A 13441-nucleotide genomic window follows, 5' to 3' on the forward strand; every position below is an offset into this window, starting at 1 on the left:
ACTGCTGTTAACCCTACTGCTGTTAACCCTACTGCTGTTAACCCTACTGCTGTTAACCCTATTGCTGTTAACCCTACTGCTGTTAACCCTACTGCTGTTAACCCTACTGCTGTTAACCCTACTACTGTTAACCCTACTGCTGTTAACCCTACTGATGTTAACCCTACTGCTGTTAACCCTACTGCTGTTAACCCTACTACTGTTAACCCTACTACTGTTAACCCTACTGCTGTTAACCCTACTGCTGTTAACCCTACTGCTGTTAACCCTACTGCTGTTAACCCTACTGCTGTTAACCCTACTGCTGTGATGCGTAGGGTGTTTGCCTTTTTCGCCAGCGACCTGGTTTACCGCCCTGCCTGCTGTTTAGACTTGAAACCGATTTGTAGGTGATCAATCCTGCTACTGATAATCTGTGTGAACTGATCTGAACAGGTTTAGGCTGGTCATCTAGGATATTGTAGGCTATAGCCGAGGTATAGACCTTGATCTGCATATCACTAACAAACTGCTATTATACAGTAAAACCTAGCCTACTTTACATAATATAAAATCTCTTACTTGTTGCAAAAAACCTTTCTGTACGGATCACTGATCCCCCTCAGATCAATCATGTCCATTTTAGCCCTTCAGTCTACATTCTCAGATACGTTTAGAAAATAACAGATTGAAAGAAATAGTCTACTTTTAATAAATATACATTAGCCTGAGAGAGTGGAAGGGGTGAGAGGAATGTGGCCTTGTGTTGCTGCACTGTCTATAACTACCTTAACAAACAGTAACAGGGAGGTGAAAGATATCAGTCACGACTACATGTTGTTACAGGCTTTGGTATTTCCATTTATATTTTGAGGTTGGACGTTAGCACGTTGGCCGCACCTCTTGGCGCCACCTCAATAGACAGTATGCTTATGCCTGTGCTGGCTTGTCATCTCTTTAGTCAGAAGGGTTCCATCTGTTATGTGATATTGAAGAGCAGCTGGTCCAGTGTTCTGGTTGGCCTTAAAGATGTTAGAAGACTGGCACCTCTTTGTAGCTCTGATTCTTTAAGTTGATGAACAAAGTCTTTCTGTCTTGTATCTCCCAGGGTTTGGTCTGGTTTGGTTTGGTTTGGTTTGGTTTGGTTTGGTCTGGTTTGTTCTGGTTTGGTGTGGTCTGGTTTGGTCTGGTTTGGTCTGGTTTGGTCTGGTTTGGTCTGGATTGGTCTGGTGTGGTCTGGTTTAGTTTGGTCTGGTTTGGTCTGGTTTGATCTGGTCTGGTTTGGTTTGGTGTGGTCTGGTTTGGTCTGGTTTGGTTTGGTTTGCTCCACTTGTTTTTTTTACGTTGGAGGGTTTTTATTTCAGATGTCCTCGTCTGGAGCCACTTCAATGGGCACTCATGGTGGGTGTCCTTTAGGTACCACTTTCTTGTTGCTAGTCAACATTCAGTGGACACTAGGGATTGGCCGATTAATACTGGAACAACATGTAAAGTGTTGGTCCCATGTTTCATGAGCTGAAATAAAATATTCCAGAAATGTTCCATATGCACAAAAAACAAAAAACATATTTCTCTCCGATTTTGTGCACAAATTTGTTTACATCCCTGTTAGTGAGCATTTCTCAGTTGCCAAGATAATCCATCCACCTGACAGGGGTGGAATATCAAGAAGCTGATTAAACAGCATGATCATTACACAGGTACACCTTGTGCTGGGGACAATAAAAGGCCATTCGAAAATGTGCAGTTTTCTCACACAACACAATGCCACAGATGTCTCAGGTTTTGAGGGAGCGTGCCATTGGCATGCTGACTGCAGGAATGTCCACCAGAGCTGTTGCCAGAGAATTACATTGGTGTCAGAAGTGGAATGGCGGTTGTGAGGTCATCAGAACGCACGGCCCGGACGTGTGAGTAGTCGACTTCCTGGTCGGAGGGGGCAGTGTGAGCCACATTCCAATTCCCACCATGTGGGTTAACCCTATTGGTGCGATGCGTAGGTTGTTTGCCTTTTACACGTGCAACCTGGGTTCGCTTCCCTGCCCTGCTGTTTGCTACATTGGTGTCAGAAGTAGGCCATCAGAATGCACGGCCCGGATGTGTGAGGGGTCTGAGTAGTCGAAGCACAGGACTTGCTTTTATAGGGGGCAGTGTGAGCCAGGTTACAATTCCCATCGCAGCAATAGGTTTAACCCTATAGACAGAGTCCCAACAGCAGAGTCCCAACAGCAGAGTCCCAACAGCAGAGTGCCATCAGCAGAGTCCCAACAGCAGAGTCCCAACAGCAGAGTCCCAACAGCAGAGTCCCAACAGCAGAGTCCCAACAGCAGAGTCCCAACAGCAGAGTCCCATCAGCAGAGTCCCGACAGCAGAGTCCCGACAGCAGAGTCCCGACAGCAGAGTCCCAACCGCAGAGTCCCAACAGCTGTCCTATCATTTCTCTTCATTATTTCTCTTCATATGACAAGGATTAAAAAGGATTTGCCTGTAGATTGTCAACTTGATTCGTGATGATGACTGCTGGCTAAGATTTTGAAAGTATGATGTTGACATGATCAGTCCAATCAAAGCTACTGTAGATATAATGTGATTTGACGTCATTTTATCTGTGGCCAATGACCTTCTTGAATGGGCACTTCTAATGTAACTCTGTGGCAGCACCCAATGGGCTTGAATTTTCTAGCTCTACCCTTAGACTTGGCGGTGACGTAGTGTCCCCATGAGTGACAGAACACTGAGCCAATCACGAAGCAATGCTCTGTATTGTCTTCTGGCTTGACCCACCACCACAGAAAGCACTGAGCTAGGCTGAAACACCTGCATTTTGGAGCTGCCTTACTCAAGAAAACAAAAAAGAGACCATGTTTTTTTGCGGCTTTATTAACTCAATTATATATATATTATTTTTACATTTTTTGCAAACTGATATGTGACACGTATTAATGCCAAAATAACATGCAAACAGGAAAGGCCACCTGCCCTGAATGACGGGTCACCACTGGCTGAGGTATAGACCTTGATCTGCTTTACACAAAAAAATACTGTTATACATTATAACCTAGCCTACTTTAAATAATAAAAAATCTCTTAATTGTTGCAAAAAACCTTTCTGTATAGATCACTGATCCCCCCCAGATCAATCAAGCCCGTTTTAGCCCTTCTGTCTACATTCTCAGATACGTTTAGAAAAGAACAGATTTAAAGATAATAATTGGCTGACTTTTAATGAATACAAATAAGTGTGAGACATGGCCTTGTGTTGCTGCACTGTCTATAACTACCTTAACAAACAGTGACTTATTATTATTATTGACAGTTAACATGGAGAAGAGATGTCACAACCAGATGTTCATTTGATTGCATTAAATAGCCTGACTGTTTCAATATGTCTGTTAGTAAATGTTTTGTAAGAGATAATTAATAAACGATAACAATTCACATTCAAGAATTACTGTGTTAACTACAACCAACATGTTGGATCTCTGTTTAGGGGTCAGTGGTCTAAAATGAGTCTCTCTGGGGAACATGACACCAAAGCTAAGAGGTGAGATGACAATTTTGTTTAAGAATTATTAAGAGTTTATTTCCTAAATGCTATTTCCACAATAATCAGAAATGGTTGCTTATGGGTACCTTCAATATTACTGTTCTCAGATGTTTAATTAATAGATTTTAGATGTAGATTATTATTATTATTTTTATTGCAAAACGCTATATATCCATTGTTTAGCTGAAATTGAATGTTCATATCCTGTATATTTGACTGTATTATCTGGTTGTCTCACCTAGCTATCTTAAGATGAATGCACTTACTGTAAATAGCTCTGGGTAAGAGCATCTGCTAAACAGGTGGGGCTCTATCCTGAATGACAGGTCACCACTGCTCCAAAGCAATTACATGTTGCACAGAAACCACTGACTCGCTGCATGTTTCTATTATCAAGACACCTGCTGGTACCTCTTAACTGGTTAGTACAGCTCATGAGGTGTCCTAAATATCTGCCAACTAGGTGGGACACTTATAAATAAAGAGGCTTCATGCATAGCTTTAATTTATACCCATAAGAGTAGGACTAAAATGGCTTTATTCTCAGCACTTATACAACACATTTTCTACTCTGAGACGCTTTTTGGATATGGGCCCAGATCTCAAAATATTGTTTTAAAAAACGAATCATTTTTGTTTTACATAATAAAAAATGAATATTACTAATGTAACTGACTTTAAAGACTTGGATTAGTTTATTGTGTTGCTCTGCTCATGTCCGCGTTCTGGAACTGTCCGCGTCCCCGTACAGAACTGTCCGCGTCCACGTACGGTTTGGCGCCAAGCATATTGTCCAGTTACGCGCAGAGTGGTCTGAGGTGATCTTGGGGAACAACGACGGAGTTCGTTACAGTGTTGAGACACCGAAGTTTATTGTTCAATTTTCTTTTTTGCGTAATGGTCAGTGACAGTATGAGTGTAGCCAGATCCTTTTCACTCGCTAGTCTTGTTTAATTGTGTGGTTCACCGGGTTCGTCATCATCCTCGAGGGACAGACGAATGACCTGCTAGTTAGCCAAGCTAGTCGGTACAGCTAGCTAAGCTAGCTACTCTACCAGCAGCATCCTAGTTATCCTAGCTACCACTACATCATCACCGGCTGCCTGCATTTCTTGTGGACCGATGGAGCTCCCTGGTTGTTTCTTCCACCTGTTAAATACCGTGGAGGGCTTCTCCCTCTCTCGTTGACGGATGCTGGCTACCTACGCTCCCTCTGTCCGGTTCTCCTCTCTTCACTAGATGGACGGTAACTTTACCGTTTAACCCCTATGTGTCCAAGGACTGAACTTTTGAATGTTATTTTCGGGGCGCCTCAAGTGACATTTTTTACAACGTTTATTTCTGATAAAATTAGCTCATTGCATCCGCCATGGAGCCCAGTTTCATAATATTACCTTCAGTCCCTGGTTATGAAGTAATCACGAAACAACAGGCCTTATGTTTGGGCTTTTTTCACCCTGCCAGCTCCTATTAGTTCTATTGAGCTCCGTGACACCGACTCGCCTTCAGAACGTTCTATTCCCAGCCCATTGTTCTGCGTCACAATGCCAGCTTCACTATTGTTATCAATGAGACCTGCCTGCGTTAACACTGTAGGTTTACCTCAGGTAACTTATTATTACCAAGGTTACGGCTACTTGGTGAGCGTTAACCCTGTAGGTTTACCTCAGGTAACTTATTATTAACAAGGTTATGGCTACTTGGTGAGCGTTAACCCTGTAGGTTTACCTCAGGTAACTTATTATTAACAAGGTTACGGATACTTGGTGAGCATTAACCCTGTAGGTTTACCTCAGGTAACTTATTATTAACAAGGTTATGGCTACTTGGTGAGCGTTAACCCTGTAGGTTTACCTCAGGTAACTTATTATTAACAAGGTTACGGCTACTTGGTGAGCGTTAACCCTGTAGGTTTACCTCAGGTAACTTATTATTAACAAGGTTACAGCTACTAGGTGAGCACGCACACTTCACCTGAGTACATGTTGTGGTCACCAATAGTGAGGTGAGACACAGTTTTAGAGGCGATGGCTGGCGGATAGCCATCAAACATTAAACATTTTCTGGTCATGGTTAACCATATTTGTTTTAAGAAAAAAGTGTACAATCTAAACAAAACGCATGTCCCTGTCCTCTTTTTCAAGATGTGGGCGATTTAAACAGCCAGAAGACATTTTTTTATTAAGACATTTTTTTATTAAGAAATAACCATTTTTCTGATGACTTAATAACCATTTTTCTAAATGGCTGCTGGGTAATTTGATATGCATCGAAATCTTCGTTCGTAGCCATCAAATTGAGCGAATGCTGGGCAGGTTCACTGAGTTGCAAACCAAATGGGTATAGTGGGGTGATTGTTGTCTAATCTCGTGGTCTAGCGAATGGATTTGTAGATCTGACGCAGTTGCTTCCTCAGATTATGAGCCTAGCAAGTGTCATATAGCTCAGTTGGTACAGCATGGCGCTTGCAATGCCAGGGTTGTGGGTTCGTTTCCCACAGGGGGCCAGTATGAAAATGTATGCACTCACTAACTGTAAGTCGCTCTGGATAAGAGCGTCTGCTAAATATGTAAAATGTAAATGTAAAAAATTTAATGAATGAGTTATGTAGTACCCACATACGGCCACAAGGAGGAGCAAGAGTGCCATAAACCCATACAGTTTTTTGCCATATAAACCCTAAACCTAACAATCAATCAAATGTATTTATAAAGCCCTTTTTACACCAGCAGATGTCACAAAGTGCTATACAGAAACTCTTACCCTACTTATAACCTATTTTAGCCGTAACCCCTAATTCTAGGGTAGGGTAGCCTAGAACACTTTTATAAACTATTTTAGTAATAATATCAAATCAAATCAAATCAAATTTTATTGGTCACATGCGCCGAATACAACAGGTGCAGACATTACAGTGAAATGCTTACAATTATAGTATTAAATAGCGTTTTGATTATTTTGTTGTTATTTTATTATATGTATAATTGCAAGACAGAACACTTGATAAATAAGACACATTTTTCAAATGTGGTTTGAATTGGGTGACCTAGTAACCTCTGTGTGAAAGTCCAGCAATTGGCGTGGGGCAGGTTTGAGACTGATCTAATACACTTTATTTCTCAGCTGCCTCACCAACGTCTGTACGTGAATTAATAACTTTTAATAGCTAAATATTTCCAATAGATGGCAGCATAAGACCACGACGCATCAGTTATAGGCTACAAGCAGCAATATGATTGACATAAAATAGCATGCAGCATCCATGATTTTCTAAAATGGTCACTCATTACTTTAGCTAGCTATATATCTCGTATTAGGCCTGTGATGCTTTTGGAAGAGCAATTAAATAGTGACTATAGCAGGTGTTGAACCCCTGGTAAATATTCACTAGTCAGATGCTCCAACCTCAACTCTAATATACATGCATTTTTAAATATCTAATATTGCGATTAAACAACCTCGGAATAGAAAAGACAAGAGTGCGTCTTCCAGCCCACCAATAAATTACATCATGCAACCCTCGCGGTTAGCAAATGTACCTCAACATGCCCCTCGCTTGTGCTAGAAGGCAGAGTGCTCGCTGCTGGTTGATGAATCTGACAATGAATGTACTAGGAAAATAATTTTTTCTCGACCAGAGGTGACTAAATTAATGTTCAGGCTTATTGATAATCATTATAGTAATGAAGTATGATTTCAAAACATGAGTATAAAAACAGGTAATAATAAACATGAATCATCATTATATTATTTCACAGTAATCTGTTAAATGCTTTTTCAGTCATTCCTCTTGCGTTAGCAGTGTGGAAAGGGACAGTAAAAAGCGTGTGCAGGAGTTTTCCTGTGAGGGGGAGTGGTTTGTGTATCCAGGGAGAAAACTAAACTGATCTTCTGAAATGTCATTCCTGGTCTTATGCTGCCATCTATTGGAATTATTTATCAACTGCAGTAGTACTGAATAAAGCATATCCTTACTAGTAGTAATTACTCAGAATTACAAAATATGACATTTTCTAGTTAATTTTACCACTTAAAACCATAAAATAACAATTTTATAGCATAACAAACAATGAACTGACATAAACCAAAAACACCATACATTTAGTTAACTATATATATATATATATATATATATATGTATATATATATATATATATATATATATATATACTATTTATTTAGATGGGTGACATTATCTGCCAAAGTAATACCACTGTAGATAAAGAAGAGCTCTCCAGTAGGTGTACCAAAACATTCAAAGGCCATTTTCTCAAAATTGAGGTTACAAGTTTATCATCTTTCAAAGCAGAATTACTTTCCCATTGTTCCTCAACTGTAGTGTATGATATACCTTTTTCTAGCTGAGTCTCTACTTTTATCCAATGTAAAAAAAAACACCATTTCAAATATTGCTACATAAGACCGAATCGAGCCGGTCGGTCACATTTGACAGTGTGTCCCGGGTGGCGCAGTTGAGGCAGATATATATTATTACTGTGTAAAACCTAGTAGTTCTACTTATTTCTCTGAGTGAGGCAGATATATAGCATTTTTCAAAAAAACATGATTATTTAAATGATTATATATTATATAAATGAAACCATCAAGTTATAGATTTTAAACAAATACATGTCTGTCATTGAACAACCCCATGCCATGTTTAGATAGTGAAAAAACACACCAATCTCTTTCATAATTTCTTCAAACAATAAAAGCTAATTTACGAACATTTCTGAAAATGGATATATAGCGTTTTGGAATGAAACTCTTCTTATGTTTCCCCATCTGAGCTCAGAGTAGATGAGAGATGTAATGTTTTTCTCTGTTGTGTTGAAGTCCAATCAAGCAGGAGAGACCAGCCTCCCCTGTACCCAGCTGTGTGTCCATGAAGAGTGACCGGTCTATGGTTCAACCTATGAAGTTTAGAGAGGGAGACTTTTCTACTGAACAAAGGTAAGAAGAACTCATGGGTCATGGTCAGTGAGTTAAACAACACTGTCTCTAGTCATTTCTCCTCTCCCATTTTCCCATTTATTTTTGTTGTTTTCATAATCCATAGGCTAAACCCTTTTTCCATTTTCATAGTCCTGAAACAATATTAAACAAACACAACATTCCCTCCCTGTGTGTGTGCGTGTGTGTGTGTGTGAGTGTGTGTGTGTGTGTGTGTGTGTGTGTGTGTGTGTGTGTGTGTGTGTGTGTGTGCACTCCCTGGATGAGGAGATGTAATATCATGTTTTGTCCACAGAAAACAACATGAGAGATCAGAGTCAGAGATTCTCAGTGGTCAGTCTTCCCAGAGTCATCAAACAGACCTGGCCTCCATATTCAGTGTATGTGGTCCTGTTATGTACATTTGTTTTTGTTTACCTCAAGTAAAGTTGATCTGTCAATCATTCATTAATGTGTTAATGAGAAAGCATTTATTCTCTTGCTTAACTTATTTACTTGATTTATTTCAGTTGCTTGAAGAGAATATTATGACATTTGTGAAGAAGGAGCTGAAGATGTTCAAGATGATTCTTAGTCCAGAACTCCCAGAAGGCTTTGAGAGTCAGAAGCAGGATAAGGAAGTGGTGGATGCTGAAGATGAGAAGCAGGAGAGCAGTGCCAGAGAGGGGGCTCTGAAGATCACACTGCACGTCCTGAGGAAAATGAACCAGAAGGAGCTTGCTGACACACTGGAGAAAAGTAAGAGCTGTCTGCCTCATGTTGAATGCTGTTTTAGAACATTTAAAAGCTGTAGCTAAAGTACAGCTAAAGTAGCTGTGTAACTCAGTGATATTGTAGCAGCCTTAACACAACACCTAGTGACCTCATCAAGTAGCAGCGGGGATGTGTTGTGTGGATTCATTTAGACAGAGAGAAGAGGAGAGACAGAGGAGAGAGAGAGAGAGAGCATTATTAATGCCATCAATAATACCAATAATGATATAAATCAGTCACACCAGTGTGTAATGCATTATGAAAACATTTACAGATTTATACAGACAAGAGAATAAATGATTATAATTTAAACTTTATAAGACAGTCTTACAATACTGTAGGCATTAAAACAGATGTAATTTAAATATCCTCTTTGTTGTTTCTAGATTCAGATGAGCTTGCTGTGATTCTTCAACGTGAACTCAAATCTAATCTAAAGAAGAAGTTTCAATGTGTATTTGAGGGGATCGCTAAACAAGGAAACCCAACACTTCTCAATAAGATCTACACAGAGCTCTACATCACAGAGGGTGGAATAGGAGAGGTCAATAATGAACATGAGCTGAGACAGATTGAGACAACAACCAGGAAACAAGCAAGACCAGAGACTGCAATCAAATGCAACGACATCTTCAAACCCTTAACTGGACAAGACAAACTTATCAGAACTGTGCTGACAAAGGGAGTCGCTGGCATTGGAAAAACAGTCTCTGTGCAGAAGTTCATTCTGGACTGGGCTGAAGGAAAAGCAAATCAGGATGTCCAATTTGTATTTTCATTCCCTTTTCGGGAGCTGAATTTGATGAAAAAGGAAAAACACACTTTCATTGAACTTCTCAATCACTTCTCAATGGAAACCAAAGAATCAACCATCTCCAACTACGACAAGTACAAAGTTCTGTTCATCTTTGATGGTCTGGATGAGTGCCGACTGCCCCTAGACTTCCAGAAGAACAAGATCTGTTGTGACGTCACAAAGTCAACCTCAGTGGATGTTCTGCTGACAAATCTCATCAAGGGAAATCTGCTTCCCTCTGCTCTCCTCTGGATAACTACCCGACCTGCAGCAGCCAATAAGATCCCTTCAGGGTGTGTTGACCAGGTGGCAGAGGTACGAGGGTTCAATGACCCACAGAAGGAGGAGTACTTCAGGAAGAGATTCAGTGATGAGGACCTGGCCAGCAGAATCATCTCACACATAAAGACATCAAGGAGCCTCCACATCATGTGCCACATTCCAGTCTTCTGTTGGATTTCTGCAACAGTCCTTGAACACATGCTGAAACATAAGAGAGAAGAGATGCCCAAGACTCTGACTGAGATGTACTCACACCTTGTGGAGTTTCATACCAAACAGAAGAATGAAAAGTATCTTGGGAAAGAAGAGACAGGTCCACACTGGAATAAAGAGAGCATTCTGTCACTGGGAAAACTGGCTTTTCAACAGCTTGTTGAGGGCAATCTGATTTTCTATAAAAAAGACCTGAAAAGGGCTGGCATTGATGTCAATGAAGCCTCGGTGTACTCAGGATTGTGCACACAGATCTTTAAAGAGGAATGTGTGCTGTACCAGGACAAGGTATACTGCTTCGTGCATCTGAGCATTCAGGAGTTTCTGGCTGCTGTATATGTGTTCCTCTCATTCATCAACAACAATGAGAATCTAATGGCCAAACCTCAATCAATGTTCAGCTACTTTTTTGCGCAGTCCAGAGACAAGCCTGAAGTTAGTGTCTACAAGAGTGCTGTGGATAAAGCCTTACAAAGTGAGACAGGAAACCTGGACCTGTTCCTCCGCTTCCTTCTGGGCCTCTCACTGGAGTCCAATCAGAAGCACTTACGAGGTCTACTGACAAAGACAAGAAGCAGCTCACAGAGCCATGAAGAAACAGTCAAGTACATCAAGGAGAAGATCAGGGAGAATCCCTCTCCAGAGAGGTGTATCAATCTTTTCCACTGTCTGAATGAACTGAATGACCATTCTCTAGTGGAGGAGATCCAAAGCTACCTGAGATCAGGAAGTCTCTCAGAAGCCAAACTGTCACCTGCACAGTGGTCAGCTCTGGTCTTTGTGTTGCTGACTTCAGAAAAGGAGCTGGATGTGTTTGACCAGAAGAAATACTCCAGATCAGAGGAAGGTCTTCTGAGGCTGCTGCCAGTGGTCAAAGCCTCCAGAGCTGCTCTGTGAGTACATAAAATGACATTTAAGTACTAATCATCAGGAATAAATATTCAGTTTAGAGACATATATGTATTATAATATGTATATAATATATATTGAGAAACATATTGAATCAATGCATTGATGTTCATATTAGTATAACAATATGACCATACAATTCTAGGAGACATAAGATTAATATATGTGTTGTTTAAGAGAATAAACCAAATGCATCTGCCATTGTCCTTCTACACTACTGGTGTTAAATTAACAGTGTGTTTGTGAAATCATGATGACCTCTTTGCAGGCTGTCATTCTGTGGAGTCACAGAGGAAGGCTGTGCTTCTCTGGTCTCAGCTCTTAAGTCAAACCCCTCACACCTGAGAGAGCTGGATCTGAGTAACAATGACCTGAAGGATTCAGGAGTGAAGCTGCTCTCTGCTGGACTGGGGAATCCCCACTGTAAACTGGAGACTCTGAGGTCAGTATTCCTGTAGTTGGTCAACAAGTGATAACTGTTCACCAGATCCACATGTGTTTACCAGGCACACATAGTCCACACCATATGTGTTTGGACAGTGAAGCTTACAGTTTTACATTTGGTGCTATGCTCCATCATTTTGGATTTGAGATGGAATGTTTCATATCAGGCAACAGTATATAATGTCACCTTTTATTTAAAGGTATTCATACATATTTTACCGTTTAGAAATGAAAGCACTTAATGCATCTAGTTTTCCCATTTGAAAAAGTATTTCATTATTTGGTCAAATTAATTTAGTCCAAACTTTAGTGTTTGGTCCAATATACTCTGCCTGCAGTGATTACATCAAGCTTGTGATTCTACAAACTTGTTGAATGCATTTGCAGTTTGTCTTGGTTCTGTTTTGGATGATGTTTTTCCTAAAAGAAACTGAATGGTGAATAATGTCCTGTCATTTTGGAGTCACTTCACTTGTATTGTCAGTAAGAATAGAAGATGTTTCTGAACACTTCTACATTCATGTGGATGCTACCATGACTATGAATAATCATGAATGAATCGTGAATGATGATGAATGAGAAAGTTACAGAGGAACAAGGATCATTCCCCCTCTGTTATTGGTAATGGTGAGAGGTTAGCATGTTTTGTTGTAGCCTCTGTAACTTTCTCATTCATAATTGTTCATGATTCATTCATGATTTTTATTAATCATGGCATCATCAGGATTAATTTAGTATTGTTTAGAAACATGTTATCTACTCACTTAGACAGAAAATTACTCCAGTCATCATCCACCATTCAGTTACTATCGGGCAAAACATAACCCAAAACACAACCAAAACAAACTGCAAATGCAACCAACGAGTTTGGGACCAAACACTAAACTTTTGACTACTTTAATACACTATAAGTGAATTTGTCAGAATACTTATGAATTCTTCAAATAGGGGGACTAGATACATAAAGTGCTTTTATTTCTAAATGGTGAAACAGATATGCATGAAAATACCCTCAAATAAAAGGTGACATTATATACTGTCACCTCATATGAAACATTTGATCTGAAATCCAAAATGCTGGAGTATAGAGCCACATTTAAAATGTTAGCTTCACTGTCAAAATACATATGGTGTGGACTGTATACTCAATACAATCTAAATCTGATACCTCACTGTCTGTCTTTTGACTGATACTGCTTTTTAAACTGCTCTGGTCAGTCTACTCAAATATTTGTACTTTATATTTTTCTCTCTACAAGCAATACTTTGATAATTTGTCATTTCTAATAATGATACATTAATTTATGAATAGATATGGCAGGTTTCAGGACACTGGTGTTTCTGAACATTTTGAAAAAATATACTGCCACTATTTTCACCACCAAAGAATAGCAGTGTGGTTTTAATATGATTTGACTCTTTGCAGGCTGTCAGGCTGTCTAGTCACAGAGGAAGGCTGTGCTTCTCTGGTCTCAGCTCTGAAGTCAAACCCCTCACACCTGAGAGAGCTGGACCTGAGCTACAATCACCCAGGAGACTCAGGAGTCAGACTGCTCTCTGCTGGA

The 13441-nt window shown here is 40.0% G+C and overlaps 2 protein-coding genes across 2 annotated transcripts in view; both read left to right on the plus strand.

Moving 5' to 3' along the window:
* Positions 1-13441, plus strand: part of LOC311140907 (NACHT, LRR and PYD domains-containing protein 3-like) — a 466410-nt gene that overhangs the window by 447609 nt on the left and 5360 nt on the right. Inside the window, exons 6-12 of the mRNA XM_084176180.1 lie at positions 3470-3523; positions 8363-8479; positions 8775-8859; positions 8989-9217; positions 9619-11416; positions 11701-11707; positions 13307-13441. The exon at positions 13307-13441 is cut by the window's right edge and continues 35 nt beyond it. Of these exons, the coding sequence (XP_084032306.1) occupies positions 3470-3523; positions 8363-8479; positions 8775-8859; positions 8989-9217; positions 9619-11416; positions 11701-11707; positions 13307-13441 (2425 nt within the window). The remainder of the gene's footprint in view (positions 1-3469; positions 3524-8362; positions 8480-8774; positions 8860-8988; positions 9218-9618; positions 11417-11700; positions 11708-13306) is intronic.
* LOC311141405 (NLR family CARD domain-containing protein 3-like) overlaps positions 1-13441 on the plus strand; it is a 674300-nt gene that overhangs the window by 223974 nt on the left and 436885 nt on the right. The gene's annotated exons all lie outside the window — the stretch shown is intronic.

Source organism: Coregonus lavaretus, assembly GCF_964263955.1.
Source record: "Coregonus lavaretus genome assembly, chromosome: 2".
NCBI classification, from domain to species: domain Eukaryota; kingdom Metazoa; phylum Chordata; class Actinopteri; order Salmoniformes; family Salmonidae; genus Coregonus; species Coregonus lavaretus.